The sequence below is a fragment of the Lynx canadensis genome, chromosome B4, assembly GCF_007474595.2.
Source record: "Lynx canadensis isolate LIC74 chromosome B4, mLynCan4.pri.v2, whole genome shotgun sequence".
Classification (NCBI taxonomy): Eukaryota; Metazoa; Chordata; class Mammalia; order Carnivora; family Felidae; genus Lynx; species Lynx canadensis.
Window position 1 is genome coordinate 13,763,636 of NC_044309.1, and position 18,637 is coordinate 13,782,272.

Genomic DNA, 18,637 nt, shown 5'->3' on the forward strand with positions numbered 1-18,637 from the left:
GGGCGGATGGACGGGACGCAGTGGGCGGGCGGGAACGTGAAATTTCCGCGGTGCCTGATGGGGCTGTTCGGAGGCCGGGAGCTGTTGGCACAGGGGGATCCCTCGTTACTGCTGCCGCCGTATCTGCCGCCTCATGGCGGCCATCGGAGTTCACCTGGGCTGCACTTCAGCCTGTGTGGCCGTCTATAAGGTGAGGGCCTGGGGGAGCTGGTTTGTGATTAATGTCGGCCACCCAGTTCTCCCGGTGCGGAGCCAAGTCCTTTGATCTCCTGCGGGGTTTGTGAACGGCGTGTCGCCGGCCTAGGAATGTCGCGTGGAGAGACATTACTGGGGGCAAGTTTGGAGGCGAAGCGCCGGGCGGACCGGCCTCGTCACCCGCAGCTCCTCCGGAAAGTCCACTGCGTCCTGGCGGACGGTTGTGACGACGTGGGCGCGCGGGGTCTGGAAACGTCCCGGCCGCAAAAGGCCTGGTGGGGGGCGGTCCTGGGGACGTAAGGGCCGTTGGAGGCCCAGAGGGATCTCGGGGACGGCTGGTCCCCGGGGCGTCAGGCCCGCAGGTGGCCCGGAGGGTCTCGGGGACATCAGGACCACAGGAGGCGCGGAGAGGGGCGGTTCTGGAGACGTCAGGGCCGCCGGAGACCCGGAGGGGGAGGTCCCGGGGACGTCTGGGCAGCTGAGGCCTGGGAGGTCTCGGGGACATCAGGGCTGCAGGGAAGCCGGAGAGGGGCCGTCCCAGAGACCTCAGGGCTGCCGGAGGCCGGGAGGGGTCTCGAGGATCTCCAGGACACTGGAGGCCCGGAGGTGGGCCTGAACGTCCGACACCGGCGGCTTCTGAATGTTTGCCGCGAAAGGACCGGGTGGTCGCGATCTGAAACTGGAGTTGCTAATCCCTCGAAGCGTGTGAATCGAGTTGGTGGCATGCTCTACTTGACCTTTCTTGAATGAGAGAGCTTAACAAGGAGTTGTAGCTTCTTGGCATCAGTGGGGAGGCGAGAGGAACAATAATAACCAACTCCCCTAATACTAGTCTCGCACGTAAATGTCAAGTAACTTGGAAGGAAAACCAAAGAGATTTAGTGCTACTTCATCATACGTAGAAAAAGGAAGAAAGATGTACCTGTCGGGGAAGAACGAAAACTAGAAAGGGTGATGTCATAAGGCTTGTTATTGTATATAGAAAGATTATTATGTTTGATCCATTTATCGACTGTATAGAAAAAATGAGGCAGTTCTTTGTGGAACATTGACCTTGTATAAAATCTAGGAAATTAATAACGGCCATTGAATCTACAAATTTAAAATATTGATGTAATGATTTTTCTTTCTACGCATGTGGCAAGATAACACTGGTCCACGTATGTCTGATGGGACTATCTATCTATCTGTATATGTCTATATGTGTTTTGTTTTCAAAAGACCTAATAGAGTTCTATTTTTTTTTTTTTTTCCAGGATGGCCGGGCTGATGTGGTTGCAAATGATGCAGGTGACAGAGTTACTCCAGCTGTAGTTGCTTACACAGAAAATGAAGAGGTACTATTTCCCTCATTTTTGTATTTTGAAAAAAGCAGAATTACATGCATTGTAATATACTGCTCTTTTTCAGGTTGTTGGATTGGCAGCAAAACAAAGTAGAATAAGAAATATTTCAAATACAGTAATGAAAGTAAAGCAGATCCTTGGCAGAAGGTACGGAATAAAATAATAATCTTACATATGGGAAGAAAATGTGTTTATACATTCTAAACATAATGTGCAATGAAACTGGAAACACCAGTTTGGTTTTCTGTTGCTTTTTATGATTGAGTCATTTCAGAGATTATCCCAAGTAGGCTCTTTCTTTTGATAATTAGTGTTGAATCTTATCAAGGATGGGATTCACTCAGATATTTGTTTCTTGCTGACGGGTCTGTTCTTACTGATGAATGCCAACATTCATATAGTTTGATAATTTGTGTCATTTAGAAGTGGTAATTTGGACTTTTCACCTTTTTACGTCACTGAAAGAATTTGAAAGATTTTGTGGGAATTTGAAGATTTTTCTGTACTGAAGTCGAATTTTGCAAAATCTATTAGAGTTGGTCATAATGTATATAGAAGCTATTGATTTTCTTCCTCGGGTCCTTTTGTGACACTCTCTGGGAACTAACTTTTCCAGCTGCATTATGAATTTAATCATTAAAGAAACAGTTTAATTAACATCTTAAGAATCAGGTTAATCATCTGTTGTAACTTTAATTAAAAGATTAAAGAGGCTTGCTTCTCCAGACTTCTGTCTCCTCGAATTATAGATTGACATAATAATTAGAGGTTTTCATTTTCACTGGAGTAGTAATACTTGATACAGTGTTTTTAAATTTTCAAAGTGCTTTCACATCTATTATTTAATCCTCTCAAATCCCTAAAAGATTGGAAGGGCAGGTTTTATTTCTTCCCATTTGTAGATGAGAAAATCAAGACACGTAGAAGTTACAGTATTACTCAGTTAGAGGGGTGAGCTAGATAGGACTGTGGTTCAGGACTTCTAACTTAGCCTCAGGTTCTTTCTACTTCTGAGAGTTTAAGTAGAAATGTCCTGTATTGATCTTAGGATTCGAGGGTTATGGATTAAATCTAATATTTATTTCTTTTATATGTATAGGTATTTTTTTTTTTATTATCCCTTACACGTATTTAAGTTGAACTTGATAATTATTTTTCCCCCTTAAGGTATTTATGCACGAAGTCAAAAATGATAATATTTTAGAGAGAATTAAAATTTTTGTGATGATAAATATATTCCCATATCCATTTATGTGTTGATAAAACTTAGTATTGAGCATATTGAAAATAAATTAGCTGGTGTCAAAAATTTGCAAGTTAAAAAAAAACCTCTAAAAAGGCGGGGAGCCGTACATGGGCCTTGAAGCTAGATTCGCTATAAGCAGCCAAAATAGGGCTTTTTTTTTTCTATTAAACTTTTTATTTTGAGATCATTGTAGATTTACATACTGTTGTAGGAAGTACTAACAAAGAAATCCAATATATTACTGGATTTACCACTTTCTCTCGATGGTAACATCTTGGAAAACTATAGTACAGGGGCACAACCAGGATACTGACATTGATACGATCCAGATACAGAACATTTCAGTAGATCTTTGTCCTGGTAGCCCTTTTTTAGGGCAGATGATCAGAGTAATGATATGGTTGTCTTCTGCCATATCATGCAACATCTTTGTATTGTCAGGAACAACTTAAGTGTACTTTTCTCGCCCCCAAAGTTAACCTTTTAACAAAGTGCAGTGGTGACAGTCAGATGGGTATTATATAGCCCCAGGGCTAGTAAAGGATGAGCGCTCTTCAGACCTGCTGTTACACCATGATCTGCGCGCACTTCTCTAGAGTGAGCTGCGTCCTGGTCCACATGTTCTGCCCTCAGTCTACTTAGAACACAAGGTGATTTTTACAGATATGCACTTGTACCAGGTCTTGACCTTAGAAGCACTCTGTCTTTTGTGGAGGAGCCAGTCCCCTTTTATCAAGCCAATAAGACCCCTTGAAGCCCCTGGTCCGGTACCTGTCCTGGGCAAACTCCCAAAGTTGGGCTTTCTTAGTCTTGGCATCCTGCCTGTTTGCACCGTACTTACAGGGAGCACCACTTAACTTGCTGCCACGATTATCCTCACGACCCTCTCTGTAACTCTCATTCCCCTGTGGCCTTCCAGCCAGAAATGCGGTCCTTGGACCTGGCTTCTCAACAATTAGCCCTGAGAGGGAAGAATCGGCTGGCTCCTGGAAATACACTGAGAGCACACAGAGCTTCCCCACACCTTCAGATTTGCACCTTGCTGCCCAGGAGCTTCCCACAGCTAATCTTCCTTCCCAGTCCACTATGGCCAGTTCCAATAGCAGTGCGGGCATCCGGTGGTCCAGACAGGAGACACGAACGCTTCTCTCCATACTAGGCGAGGCAGAGTATATTCAGCGCCTCCAGACTGTGCATCATAATGCAGATGTCTATCAGGCTGTGTCTAAGCGAATGCAGCAGGAAGGCTTCCGCCGCACCGAACGTCAGTGCCGCTCCAAGTTTAAAGTTCTGAAGGCGTTATATTTAAAGGCGTACGTTGCCCATGCCACGAGTGTGGGGGATCCGCCGCACTGTCCGTTTTATGATACATTGGATCAGCTTCTCCGAAATCAGATAGTGACTGACCCAGACAACTTAATGGAGGACACTACTTGGGCCAAGCACTGTGATCAGAACTTAGTGGCCTCTGACACCCCAGGGGAAGAGGGACCCAGCATTCTCAGAACAAAAAGGACTCAGGCAGCAGATCATCAGCCTATCTTGAAAACAGTTAAGGAATCAGATGAGGATTGTCAACTGAGAATCAGTGACCAGATGCGAGAAACCAGTGACCTTGAGGACTCCTGGGATGAATCCTCGGGTGCAGGTAACTCCCAAGCATGTGAAGGATCGGGGTGCCAGAGTCACTCGGTTCTAAACAGCAGGATATGTTTGGATGGTGTTTTCTTCAACATTGTCTCCATTTCTGCCCCATGCCCTCTTATTTTTTAAGCCTCGTGGTCAGATAAAGGGCTCCAGGTTTTTAAAAGCAATGACCTTAAGTATCTAAGGTATTAGAACTTTTTAAATGTGGACGAAGTATTCTTTAGAACCAGACTAGTTTTGCCATTATTTATAGTGGGTGTGTAGGAATTCGTGACTAGAGATGGGGCTGGCTGGCTGTGTGGAAAAGGGTTCAGGAAGGCAACAGGGAGGTTTTAGAGGTAAGACTGCAATTGGCCAAAGTGTCCAGATTAAGGAATTGAGATCTTCCCAGTCCCTGGTGGAAAGAGGCCTTTCCAGCCTTAGTTTTGTAACTGTCTTCTCAACTCCGCTGCTGGCTCCAAGCATTCCCCTAGCAGGAATGTCCTCTTTGCAACGTTGTTGCTTTGTTTTTCAGGGTGCTCTCAAGGGACCCCCAGCTACAGCAGCTCCCACCACCTTTTCAGAGGTGCGGTTGCTCCCTGTCAGAGCAGCCCCATGACCCGCCTGGGTGTGTCCGGTGAGCCCAGTCCATGCGCCAGCACCAGCCGAAACACTCCTGGGGTGGCCTCCGCACCGCGGCCTCCGGTCTACTCCACCACAGTTCCTTTTGTTTCTGGTGGGGATAGGCCTTTGACCGGTGAGCCCCCTCCACGGTGGGCGAGGCGAAGAAGGCGGTCAGTGGCCAGGACTATTGCGGCCGAGTTGGCAGAAAACAGGAGGTTGGCACGAGAACTTTCAAAGCGTGAGGAAGAAAAATTGGACAGGCTGATTGCTATTGGTGAGGAGGCCAGTGCTCAGCAAGACACTGCCAACGAGCTCCGCAGGGATGCCGTGATCGCAGTCAGACGCTTGGCCACGGCGGTGGAAGAGGCCACCGGTGCTTTTCAGCTAGGGCTCGAAAAATTGCTTCAGAGGTTAATTTCGAATACCAAAAGTTAAGAATTGATTACAAAGAGGCTGTTTCCTAAACTGGTAGAAGCCCAGTTCCAACACCTGCCTTTTGGTACCCTGGCTCCTTTTACACGTCCTTAGGAATAAAGGAAAGAAAAAGCGGATGAACCATTAATATGCAGAGTAGCGGGAACGTATGAGCTAGTTGCTTTTCCAGGCTTCTTCACGAATTGGAAGACCTCTCGGGTATGCGAGGAGTGGTCTGACAGAACAGATGGAGTCGAGACCAGAGAGGGGGTTAGCTGCGGCCTCGCTGCTAGTGTGGGGCAGTTTAGTTTACCTCGACACCAGTTTCCTCATCTGTATGGGGGCCCGGTAATAACTCCTGACCTGCCTACCTCACAGGGTTGTTGTGAGGACCCAATGGTTAGTAGATGTGAAAGGGTTTAAAAGTTTAAAAGCACTACACACTATATACATGTAAGTTATTAATGCATATGACCTTGGCCGAGGTATGGCTAGGGTGAGGCACGTTAGTTGACAAAGAATTATGTCTGCCGTGACCTCATTGCTTGAATCTTTACCAGTTTAACTTGACTGCTTCTTAGAAGTGTAAGGTTTTCATTTTTTTAATCCCTCTCTGGCTCATTAGACTGATCTAGATCCATGTGTTTATACCTTTATCTCTTATATTTTCACTGCTGTGTCTATGACATACTTACTAGTAAGCACTCAATGGTCAAACCAGCTTTCCTTCCCTTTCACTGGTTTTTAGTGTCTTACCACTCTAAGGATATAAATCAGAACGGACAGGGAGCTACAGTTGTGTGTTACGATTCATATGGTCTTCGATATGATGAGGTATTGGCTGTTTTATAAAATATTAAATGTAAGTAAATTCTTTGCATTCCACATTATTTGGGTCCCTAATATACATAATTACATGTCTTCAGGTTTAGGGTGTCACTTGGAACAACATGTGGAAACAATTTGGAATCTGTTTTCCAAGTGCTTTCAGCTAATTTCATTCCTTTCTTTTAGCCTTTTTTCTGTCTAGTATGTTACAGAGGCAAGCCCTAGAAGACTTTGCTTCTGGGGAACTTTGCAAAGTCACTTTTTCTCATACAGTGTAGACAAAAGTTCACCATGTTAATGGCCTGTGGTGGAAGAGGACAGCGGGAACAACTGAGGATGGTGTGGATAAAGACCGCCTGCAGTAGATGACTCCTTTTAAGCACAAAGCCCTCAATAAATACGTCCTCCTTTCCCCCAAAACATCCACGCTTCCTTTAGGAGATACGAAGATGTTGAGCCATACTTCCAATTTACCTTAGAAAGAATGCCATTATTGGCCGTCATGAAACCAACAAACTTCAAAGCTTTTAAGTGGTTTGCTTAGTACTTTCAGGAAATACAAATAAGAGCCTTGGAATTTAAAAGGCTTTTCTCCAGTTCTACAGGCTGAAAAAAACAAGTGCAGGCATATTTGAAGAGGTTTTGTTTTATATTTTGTAGGCTTGGGTGCTTACCTATGTGCTGGAAATGCAGGTGGGTGGAGAAAGAGTCAAAACAACACTAGGAATATAGCCAGAGCATGAGTCGGAGGCAGGCAAGCTGCACTGACGAACGGGTGATGCGTGTAGAAGGCAGCTGATGTGCTAGAGCACTGGATTCTAACCCTGTCACGGTGTGTGACCTCGGGCAGGTGACTTGCCCTTTTGGTGCCTCAATTTCTTTAAAATGATTTGTACTAGATGACTTTTCTAGTACCTTCTAGTTCTAAAACAATTCTATAAGTGACATAACAAGAAAAAGGCAAAGTAAACTTTTAATTGTAATATTTTCAGTCACAGTAGCATATTGTATGTTTGAAATACTGGTAACAGTTGTATTTTAAGAGAGCATTCTACGGTATTAATATTTATTAATATACTCCACTTACATAAGCACCACACCAGACATAGGTTCCTTGCTTTAAAGAAGCCCATATTAAGGCAGTGAAACGGATATATATGTGTGTGCATTTTCTCCATTGTTTTAGGCCTTTGTATGTGTCTGTTTTAACTGGGTAACACTAATATAAGTACGTAGACTTTCTGGAAAAACAGGGGAGTACTCAAAGGAGAGTTAGGCCTGTACTCTATTAACCTGTTAATGGTAGCAAAGTACGTAGGCAGGGCTTTATTTGAGATAAGTGCTACAGAACAGAAGTGGAGCTAAACTTAGGAGGTAGTACTGTGAAAATCTTTTGGGTGAAATAACTTTAATGTGAGAAGAAAAGGAAAGTTCTTAATGAAATAAACAGAAAAAGAAAATACTGTTAAGAGGAGGCCATTCTCATTGAAAGAGAACAAGCTCAGAAACCCTGCCTAGGCTCTGGGCCCCGCCGTTCGTGCCTGCCCACCCTTAGGCAGGTCACCTTACCGCTCTGTGACTCCCATTCCTCACCCACAGAGGGAGACAAACAACCCTCCTACCTACCTCGTGGGAGTGTGGTGAGGGCCAGATGAACAGATGAATGTAAAAACGCTTTCAGATGTGGAAGGCACTGTCTTGTGACAGTGATGGGGAAGACCGCCCTGGAGCACATTAGTGCTGCTGTGTGCCAGCTCCGACAGTCTGCTGATGGTGCAAGAGACATTTAAGGAAGGACGAGGAAGAGAAAGCGGCAGTGCTTGTAAAGGTTGTGGTACGACGGTGGGGTTAACACTCTGCCTCCTGAAGACCGTAAATGAGGTGCTGTGTATGCCAACCTCCCACCACCCTTTGTGTTTCTGTTAAGTGATTTAATCCTGGTGTGGACAAATAAAGTTTTTACTTGTATGTACTTGTGGTCAGTCCGCTACTTTCTGGCGATATCCACGACCATTTGTCGTCACCTCCACTCTCTGCTTTCTGCTTCTCTACTAGCTAATCTCCAGGGTCTCGCCTTCATACGACCCTGAGAGCTTCGTGTGCTTTCTGTCCTCACATGAGAGGGGCCCTCTTCGCAGGGGAGTTGAGAAATAATTTTCCATTTCTAAAATGTCTATAAATTCCATAATATAGGCTTTTTGGCAATGAGCTATCTTGACTTGGGTAGCTTACAGGATGGATAGATAACAGGATAAATTGTCCTGGTTGACCACAACGCTTGTTCTAAAGAGAACAACTGGTAAGTGTCATGCTGAAATGGTATTGGTGCAAATAAATAAGTATGGGCACACTTCATCTTTTTTTTGGCGTACTCTTAAAATAGTTATCCAGGATCCAGTCGAAATACCGGATTTAGAGAAAGGGAGGAAAAGAGGGCTTAGTGAAAAGAATACTAAACTTTGTATTAAAGATCTGGATTCCAGTCAGTTCTGCCATGAATTAACCATGGGACTTTGGGCAAGCTACTTACTTAACCTGTTTCCTCTCTTAGCAGTTTTTAGGTGGTAGAGAAGTGTGAGGAATCTGCAAGTGTTCTAGACAGTTCTAAGCCGAATTAGTCACTTAAACCCTTCTGTCTTCCTCTTATTTACGCAGGTTAGGGTCTTTGGATGCCCAATAACTTCAGCAGTTAGTCGCTATTAATTTTCAACTCCTCTTTTTAAAGACTGGTCTCTGAATGGAATAGTTGCAACCCCTTGGAAGAAGGGTTAAAGTGGAAGGGTTTCCTTTAATTTCTAGATGAAATTATATCAAGAATCAAGGACTCCTGTCACTGCCCAAAGAGGCAGAGGTACTTTAGTCATTTACCTTGTAACTGGGAGGCAGCCGGTTAGATGTAAACAACACCAGCCTGATAGAGAAGCCTGGAATCAAGTACCAACTGTTCCTTATTAACTTGTAAGGCATTGACTCTCTATGAACTATTACCTCCAAAATAATACCTGCCAAATTAACCCCACTGAGGTGTGGTGAAGAGCAAGTGAGGTAATACACGTGAAAACATTTTTTAGTCTGCACAAATTGGTATTTTGAGCAACATCATATCCATTGTTCTAATTTTTCATTGCCGTACACATTTATCTAATACCTACTTTGGGTAGGACGTTATAGATCTGTCTACTTGCAGTACGCTGCACCTTTCCACATAGAACATTCATACTTCAGCTCAGTTTTTTGTTTTTTTGTTTTTTGTTTTTTGCTTTGGGTGTTGATTCATGTTCACGAGCCAAGGAACAAAGATGGTGTTAGGTATTCTGGTCTGCCCTTATTTTGACATCTTTCTTTTCGTCCTTTTTATCTCAGTGATTGTCTGTGATGAGTCTTCACCATCACAGATGGGAGTATATATGACATAAAATCATTGATATTCTGAAAAATTACCCTCAGATGTATAGCATCTGTTAATAGCAAGATCAGAACAAATAAGAGCTATTTACTTCCAAACATGAAGGTTAACACGTGTGTTTGTGTGTGCGCGTGTGCGTGCGTGTGCACGCAGGATAACACTTTAATAGGATTACTATAACCACTAAATAATTGTGTCCATTTAATCCTATCACTTATATCATGATTTGTTAATATTAAGCAACTTCATGATTTTGTTTATATTTTTATATTTGTTTAGTGATATTAAAAATATAGTCTTCTTTAAATATTACTCATCAACAATACTGATTTTAATAATTATCTTTATCTTTACGGACAGCTCTGATGATCCGCAGGCTCAGAAATACATCACGGAAAGTAAATGTTTAGTGAGTATGGTTCTATTATTACCTCTCCGTTACACAAAGTCGTTGCCAAGGTCATAACCAATTATATTATTTTGAAACTTTCTATCTTTATTAAAATCATTCCTTATGTAACACACCTACAATTTCCTTTATAGGTCATTGAAAAGAATGGAAAGTTACGATACGAAATAGATACTGGAGAAGAAACAAAGTTTGTTAACCCAGAAGATGTTGCCAGACTGATATTTAGTAAAATGAAAGGTATTGAGCAAAAGAGACCTTTTAAAAGTTGACCTTAAAGAAACGTTAGAGGTGTTTCTTGATCTGGAGAGAAGCAGGGTGATTGAGCAGATTAAGGAGACCTAACACTAGACCTGACTGTGCCACTAACTGTCCATGTGACCTTGGTTATTTGACTAACCTTCCCTGACTTTGGTTTCCTTAGAAGTAATGTAAATGGGTTGGGCCAGGCTCACATTTTCACAGCTTCTTAAATTGAAGTGGCCAAATAAGTGTGAAGAGTTTCTTTCTCTGCTCAAGATTGACAGTGCTCTTTGAACAGTTCTTTAGGTAGATTAAGTAGGTCTGGCTCATTAACACTTCCAAGGAAGACTCAAAACCGAGTGGCAGTGCTGCGAACAACTTGGGAAATTCGGGAGCAGGTGATAAGACTCACTTCAGCTCTGGAATTGTTACGAATTTGTGGGATGGAAGGCATTCTTCTAGTGTGTTGAACTAACATGCTGTTTTGTCTTCACATGGACACATGAAAGACTCACTGTTAATGGAAGCAGTCTAATTTGGGAGATGGTTGAAACTTTGAAGCCTAAGAGCCAGGCTTTTTGGAAAGTACCTGGTTCTGTGTCCACAGATTTCCAAATCCACAAAAAATTCTGCACGATTTAAGAAAGCCAGAGAAGAGGGGCGCCTGGGCGGCTCAGTCAGTTAAGCATCAGACTCTTGGTTTTGGCTCAGGTCATGATCTCACAGTTTTTGTGAGTTCAAGCCCTCCTTCGGGCTCTCGGCTGGCAGTGTGCAACCTCCTTGGGACTCTTTCTCTCTTCCTTTTTCTCTGCCCCTCTCCCACTCATGCTGTCTCTATCGCTCCCAAAATTAGTAAGTAAACTTAACAAATTTAAAAAAAAAATTTTTTTTTCAACGTTTATTTATTTTTGGGACAGAGAGAGACAGAGCATGAACGGGGGAGGGGCAGAGAGAGAGGGAGACACAGAATCGGAAACAGGCTCCAGGCTCCGAGCCATCGGCCCAGAGCCCGACGCAGGGCTCGAACTCACGGACCGCGAGATCGTGACCTGGCTGAAGTCGGACGCTTAACCGACTGCGCCACCCAGGCGCCCCTAAACTTAACAAATTTAAGAGAGCCAGAGAAGAACATGAATGGGGTGGTCAAATAAGTGAAATGGAAAATCTTTACAGTGAGAAGATCATGGTACAAATTAATAAACCACAAAGTATCATGACATTTTTCTTGTGTCATTAGAATTTATTTTTATTTATTTTTTAATACAGAAACAGCACATTCTGTATTGGGCTCAGATGCAAATGATGTAGTCATTACTGTTCCATTTGATTTTGGAGAAAAGCAAAAAAATGCTCTTGGGTAAGTTTATCTTGTTTGCTTAGAGCAAATATAGATTTTATAATATCACAATGTAGTAAAAGGTAAAACTGTAATTGAAAGTACCTTAGGCAATAAAACTGTATTTGTAAACAGATGTATATATTTACATATGTAATTAGTATGGTAAAAAGTATAGTAATGATCATTAATATTTCCTATCTGTAATACCAAGAGAACATAAAATTAGATGTACCTTATTAAGCTGTTTTGATTGGAAATATTTTTAATTACCAGGTTAAGTTCATGTTTATAAGTTGCTTTGCCTTACTTTCATATAATCAAGGTTTATGTTGGAATTATATAAAAATATATACAGTTTTAGATATATTTGTAATTATTTCTTCACCTTATTAGATCTTCACATCTAAACAAAAAGTTGCGTTTATTTTTTATAGGTCATTATGAAAATGTAATTGATGAGCATGTATACCTTTGTTTTGAGGATAGAGTTTCATCTGGCACTTTGGCAGTCATCTGAGTTGCTTGTGGGACAGATAATTGCTTTATTTACTTGAACTTGTGGGATGTTAAAAACTGACCCTAAATTAAAGAAACTGGAAAATTCCAAAATGTATTATCAATTTGTCTTAATCTCTTTCTAACATTTATAAGCATGGACATTTTTGAGACTTTCTTCGTTATAAGCACGTTATTTTTTTTTTTGTCAAGAAAATACTTGAACGTGTTGTGATATTAAATTCATTGAAAGCAAATTGTCCACAGGGAAGCAGCCAGAGCTGCTGGGTTTAATGTTTTGCGGTTAATCCATGAACCATCTGCAGCTCTTCTGGCTTATGGAATTGGACAAGACTGCCCCACTGGAAAAAGGTAAAAACCATATTTGCAGCTTTAAGTTTTTCAGTGCAGAAAACATTTTTAGATTATAGCAATGGGGATCATTATATAAAGCAGTGGGTTCCAACCCTTTATGGATGAAATGACATTGAAACTCTCACCTGGCGTTTTTCAAATAGATGAGAAAGACTTCCTAGGAGAGCAGAGAAAGGACATAACAGGAGGGAAGATTGAACTTTGCTGTCCTCTTAATACTCATATTATTTGTCTTTTTTTTTTTTTAATGTTTGTTTATTTCTGAGACAGAGGGAAACATAGCGCGAGTGGGGGAGGGGCAGAGAGAAAGGGAGACACAGAATCTGAAACAGGCTCCAGGCTCTGAGCTGTCAGCAAAGAGCCCGATGCGGGGTTCGAACCCACGAACCATGAAATCATGGTTGAGCCAAAGTCAGACGCTCAACCGATTGAGCCACCCAGGCGCCCCTCTCATATTATTTGTCTTTATTGGAGGAGGATTTGAACTTTATAAGCCCAGCCAAATTCCAACTCAAGCCAAGGCACTGTTAATTTTTCTACCAATTCCAATTATTAAACATGTTTAGAAACAGTCTTTTATATACATTTTTCTTGGCAGGAGATGGGGGGAATCCAGCATGGGATTTAAGGTGTTTTTTGATAATGAAATAGTAAGACATGCTCCTAATTTAGTTGTTGAAACTTCTAATATATCTGACACAGACACCTTTAGGGAGATTAATTCTGATGTGTTTATTTTCCCTAGTTGTTTCACCTTACTACTATTTCACAGTTAAAGAAGTTAGTGTGTATAAATCAGTAGGAAATTAGTTTATGTAGAATATCAGAAATGAGCTTCTAGTTTTGCATATGTTTGATTTTTACATAATGTGTCATTGTAGTAGTAACTTGGATAATATTAGCACATAAAGTTTCTGTATTTAATTCTGTTATGATTCATTATAACCACGAAAAGAAAAGTTAGTGTTTTGAACTCCAGTTACTCAAAAGAATCCAGTTTACATATGCAACTAAATAAAAACAGACTTTGGTTTTGATTCAGAATATAGGGGTTCCAGGCTTAATTCAGCACTAATCAACTATTTGTTGTTTTTTTGTTTTGTTTTTTGTTTTTTTTTTTAACGTTTTATTTATTTTTGAGACAGGCAGAGACAGAGCATGAACAGGGGAGGGTCAGAGAGAGGGAGACACAGAATCTGAAACAGGCTCCAGGCTCTGAGCTGTCAGCACAGAGCCCGACGCGGGGCTCAAACTCACGGACTGTGGGATCATGACCTGAGCCGAAGTCGGCCGCTTAACCGACTGAGCCACCCAGGCGCCCCACTAATCAACTATTTGTGACATAAAGGGATTAAACTAAGTGACTTCCAATGTCCAACCTGCCTTTAAAGTTTTGTGATTCTCTCATAACTTACTTACGTTTTCTTTCTTTTAAGCAATATTTTGGTGTTTAAACTTGGAGGAACATCCTTATCTGTCAGTGTCATGGAAGTGAACAGTGGAATATATCGTGTTCTTTCAACAAACACTGATGATAACATAGGAGGTACACATTTCACAGAAACCTTAGCACAGTATCTGGCTTCAGAGTTTCAGAGGTAAATATTAATGGACTTCGTGATATATTTTAATTGAAGTTTCTCTTCTGGGTTTTTGTACTGTTTTAAATTGCCTTGCTTCAAAGGAGGATGTGGGTTTTTTTTTCAGTGCTTTGGATATTTTTGTGTCTAGAGTTACAATGTCCTCTCCAGGCATTTGCAGGGAAGCAGAGGGCAAGTTGTCCAGCGCAGTGGGCTCGGATTTCTCATTTAGTGTGAGGGCCTGCCAGATGTTGAACTTCATGAACGTGGGTCTCAGTTAAATTTCTTAATACCTCGGGTGCTGCTATTATGTCTAGATAAAGGAGTGTACAAGCACTTGAGGGCTCAATACCTTCTGAACAATTTTTAAAAGTTTAGATCTGATGAAGGTTACCTTATGTTACAGTCACATCCCAGTGAATTAGTGTCTTATGGAGTGCTTATTTAATTACTAATCTGCTATCACAAGCAGCATTTTGGTTTTGTTACTAGATGTAATTATTCCATTCAAAATCAAGAGTCAAATAGATAAAGGTTCTATTTCGGACATTGCCACTCTTAAAAAATATTTGGCTGAAATAGTATTTTCATCAGTTTCACTAAACTGACTAGGTAAAAAAAGTGTTGAAAAAGAGGTAATTACTTACTTGTTTCAAAAAGACCTATACTGGGGTGCCTGGGTGGCTCAATTGGTTATTATTATGGCCACAGAATTGAGCAGTTCTAAGTATCAAATATATTTGTTACTCATTTTTTTTTAAGGAGGCCCTTCTTTTAATTGCAAAGAATTTTCTTCAGAGATTTTGGAGGGTTTGAAGCCTGTAGTAACATCTGATATTAATATTAATGTATGGGCTTATTGTCCTAGTAGGCATTATCTACATAATTCTAAATGGCCTAGTAATTTTTAAACTTCAGAGAATATATTTTTAATCTAGATCCTTCAAACATGATGTGAGAGGGAATGCCCGAGCCATGATGAAGCTGATGAACAGTGCTGACATTGCAAAGCATTCTTTGTCAACCTTGGGAAGTGCCAATTGTTTCCTTGACTCATTATATGAAGGTCAAGATTTTGACTGCAATGTGTCCAGGTAAAACTGAATGAAGTCCAAAGAACTTTAAAAAACAAAATTCCAGGGGCGCCTGGACGGTTGGGTTGGTTAAGCCTCTGACTTCGGCTCAGGTGATGATCTCACAGTTGGTGAGTTCGAGCCCCGAGTTGGGCTCTGTGCTGACAGCTCAGAGCCTGCTTCCAATTCTCTGTGGCCCTCCGTTTCTGCCCCTCCCCGACTCATACTCTGTCTCTCTCTGTCTCTCTCAAAAATAAGTAAACATTTAAACAAACAAACAAAAAAAATTCCAGGCTGGGGTGAGGCAATGCCCAGGCGGTGGGGCCGCTGCTGCCTCCCTCCAGTGCCAGGAGGGTTGGGAGAAGGAGCGGGAAGCCCATGGCACCTGCAATCAGGGCAGATCCCGCACCTGCCCCTTCTGCATCTGCTTCGCGCCCCCGTTCCCCTTGGTTCTGCGACCCTCCCGCCTCCTGCCTCTGGGCTCCTGGCCACGTTGGGCCAGCTGGGCGGCCCCGGTGAGCCCTGCAGGACAGGCCTGGCACTGGGTCGCCGTGCCTGGCATTGGGTTGGGCCTCTGGCCCAGCACGCCTTTGTTTCTCCTGCCCCGCAGCGAGCCTACCGCCAGGCAGAACTTTGGAGCAAAACAACCCCCCCCCCCAAAGGAGGCGCTCCTGAGCTTGCTAAGTCGCCAGCCTAGAGCGGAGGGGACCAGCCTGCAGGGGTGGGAGGCCTGCCGGTGGGAGGCCGGGAGCTGCGAACCAGAGTGTTTCTGGTCTGCACAAGTTCCCCTGAGGCACTGAAGGATGACCTGGACCGTGGGAGGGGAACAATCCCCGCTTCCCTTAAGCGTGCACTGACGGCGGGCTTTGTTAAGTTGCAAACAACGTGCGGAATCGTTTGCCTACTTTGAGTTTGGGCGCAGTTCCCAGTGTTCTTGGGGCCCAGCGGGCATCCTGGTGCTTTAGACGCACTCCCAGGAATCCACAGAATCTACCAGTTGGCCTTGGTACCCTCAGAGAGATCTCAGGACTTGCACAAAGATGCGGAACCTAGGGGCTTTGTGGTCTGGGCTCCACATCAGGAAACTGACAGACTTGGGCCTGGATAGTATTGCACTTGTGGGTGAATCACCCAAATCCAGTGCTTCTGGGCAGGCACCTGCTCTACTGATCCTGTGGGATGGCGGCCATCTGCCGTGGGCCTCCTGGAGTGTCCTTACGGATCAGTCCTAAGGAATGGTAGCTGGGCCATTCCCATGGGCCTTCTGGGCTCAGGTCTCTGCCTGGCCTGTGGAAGAGAGCTCTGATGGTCACTGGGCTCCCCACAGCCCAGGTCCAGGTGAGGTGGGCCTCTGCTTTTTCCTGAAGGACTGTCCTGTTCCCTGGGGTGACCAGGTTGTCTCCTGCCATCCTAGCTTTGTGTTCCTCAGTTTATAGCAGCTAGACTTTGCATAAAGAAAGAATCGGGGGGCGCCTGGGTGGCGCAGTCGGTTAAGCGTCCGACTTCAGCCAGGTCACGATCTCGCGGTCCGTGAGTTCGAGCCCCGCGTCAGGCTCTGGGCTGATGGCTCAGAGCCTGGAGTCTGTTTCCGATTCTGTGTCTCCCTCTCTCTCTGCCCCTCCCCTGTTCATGCTCTGTCTCTCTCTGTCCCAAAAATAAATAAACGTTGAAAAAAAAATTAAAAAAAAAAAAAAAAAAAAAAAAAAAATCGGCCAGAAATTTAAGGCTTTCAGGGCACAGACAAGGAGAATTCAGACAGTTTTCTATGACTTGGAGCCACATTATCGACCAGCCTGATCGCAGTACTGAGCCCCGGCGATGCCATGTGTTATTTAGGTGGAAGAGGGGCAGCCCCTTTGGCCGACAGCACCCCCCCTTCCTCCTCCCACCTTACCTCATGTATTCAGTGCCTGGTTCAGGTTGATGCTGTCCTGTGAGCTGTGTGCTTGCTGGGCAGGGAATGTGGACAAGTTCAAGCCCTGGTCCCGAGGAGTTCTCAGTCCCCTTTCCAAGGTGGTTCCGTCAGCTACCGAGGCCTCATGGCCTGCGGGTGCTGCGCCTGTGGTTCAGGACACGGGCCTGAGATGCTTAGGGAGGCTCCAAGCCTTGGGGGAGCTGAGCCCAACTAAGTCCTGGAGAAGTGGGAGACAGTCTGCATAGAGTCCCTGGGGCACAGAGTAGCTGGAGTCCTTCCGCTCTGGGGAGGGACACTGTCCGGGAGAGATGACGCACTTGCTCCAAGAGGTGAGAGGGCTGCACCGGTCTGTAAGCAGGGGTCTGACCTTTTGTGGCACCGTCCGTGTGTGTTGGGTGGAGGTGGGGGCGCTGCACGACCGGCATCTGGGTGAAGGCTGACCCTAATTAGAATTCAGGATGGAGAGGCCAGGATGAACCCAGCCAGGCCCTGAATGCCTGCTGCGGAGCCAGGGCCCCATCCTGGTGGTAATAAAGAGCTTCCTAAGTGCAGGGAGCAGGAGGCGCCATTGTCTAAAATGTGGCTGGCAGGGTGTCTCTGGCAGGAGTGTGGGGGGAAGGGGGCCATGGGAAGCAGGCTAGCATTTCAGGTGTCAGTGTGACCAGGGCCCGGGAGCAAGACCTTGGAGGTGTAAGGGAGTCGACGCAGGGGAACTTTGAGACTGTAAGGGCGTGAGGATGGGTCCTGAGAGGGATATGACAGCAGAGATGATATGGAAAAGGTGGTAGGAAATAGGATAGCAGAGTTGATGATACTGGACTGGTGTCATCTCACTTTTCTCCTGCCCAGCCTCTTCATTAGAGGCACCCATTTAAGAAAAACAAATTGTTTTAATGACTTTATTAAAATATTCAAATACCATAAAAGTGTATAGTTCTGTGGACTTTTGTATATTCACAGACTTATGAAACTATTACCAACCAGTATCTGTTTCTGGTTCTGCTTCTAGAACATTTTCGTTCCCAAAAGAAATTCTATACCCATTAGCAGTCACTTCCTGTTCCCACCACTCTCAACCTCTGGCAACCACCTATGTACTTTCTTTATGTTTTTGTCTACACTGGACATTTCACATAAAGGAAATCATACGGTATATGACCTTCCATGTTTGGTTTCCATCACTTAGCATGCTTTTAAGGATCGTTTATGTTGCAGTACATAATCAATATTTTATTTCTTTATGTGATTCAGAGGCAGCCATTTTTAACTTACTGTTTTTGGTTCCTTAGAGTTGTCTCCGTATTTCTAAATGAGAGATTTTCACCCTGATTCATGAAATTTACATGTACTCTATTGACTCCCTACAATGAAAGATGAAGAACAGTAGTTTCTTTACCATATTTAGGTTTTTCTTTTCTAAGTTAAAATAATGGATCAAGCAAATGTAAGATACTGAGGTATAAAAATTATTAATAACGTCTCTACGTAACTTTATGCCTCCTCCTGGAGTAAAAATATGTGAT

At 43.6% G+C, this 18,637-nt stretch overlaps 2 protein-coding genes across 3 annotated transcripts in view; both read left to right on the forward strand.

The window, feature by feature from the left end:
* Nucleotides 1–27: 27 nt before the first annotated feature.
* Nucleotides 28–18,637, forward strand: part of HSPA14 (heat shock protein family A (Hsp70) member 14) — a 43,945-nt gene continuing 25,335 nt past the window's right edge. Inside the window, exons 1-9 of the mRNA XM_030321306.2 lie at nucleotides 28–190; nucleotides 1,452–1,532; nucleotides 1,606–1,688; nucleotides 10,046–10,094; nucleotides 10,229–10,334; nucleotides 11,604–11,694; nucleotides 12,439–12,543; nucleotides 13,983–14,144; nucleotides 15,065–15,220. Coding sequence (XP_030177166.1) covers nucleotides 134–190; nucleotides 1,452–1,532; nucleotides 1,606–1,688; nucleotides 10,046–10,094; nucleotides 10,229–10,334; nucleotides 11,604–11,694; nucleotides 12,439–12,543; nucleotides 13,983–14,144; nucleotides 15,065–15,220 — 890 coding nt within the window. The 5' untranslated portion in view covers nucleotides 28–133. The remainder of the gene's footprint in view (nucleotides 191–1,451; nucleotides 1,533–1,605; nucleotides 1,689–10,045; nucleotides 10,095–10,228; nucleotides 10,335–11,603; nucleotides 11,695–12,438; nucleotides 12,544–13,982; nucleotides 14,145–15,064; nucleotides 15,221–18,637) is intronic.
* LOC118517745 (zinc finger and SCAN domain containing 29) lies at nucleotides 36–8,247 on the forward strand. Of its 2 annotated transcripts, XM_036064187.1 has the most exons (5): nucleotides 36–190; nucleotides 1,452–1,532; nucleotides 1,606–1,688; nucleotides 3,707–4,435; nucleotides 4,949–8,247. In XM_036064187.1, the coding sequence occupies exons 4-5, from the start codon at nucleotides 3,874–3,876 to the stop codon at nucleotides 5,470–5,472; spliced, it is 1,086 nt and encodes a 361-aa protein (XP_035920080.1). In that variant the 5' UTR covers nucleotides 36–190; nucleotides 1,452–1,532; nucleotides 1,606–1,688; nucleotides 3,707–3,873; the 3' UTR covers nucleotides 5,473–8,247. The 2 variants fall into 2 exon arrangements, with proteins under 2 accessions (XP_035920080.1, XP_035920081.1); XM_036064188.1 differs by lacking the exons at nucleotides 36–190; nucleotides 1,452–1,532; nucleotides 3,707–4,435 and having other exon boundaries at nucleotides 1,636–1,688.

Coding starts and splice junctions, on each gene's coding strand:
- LOC118517745 (XM_036064187.1), top strand. CDS start 3,874: ATGGCCAGTTCCAATAGCAGTGCGGGCATCCGGTGGTCCAGACAGGAG. Junction 4,436..4,948: donor GGATGAATCCTCGGGTGCAG/GTAACTCCCAAG, acceptor TTTGTTTTTCAG/GGTGCTCTCAAGGGACCCCC.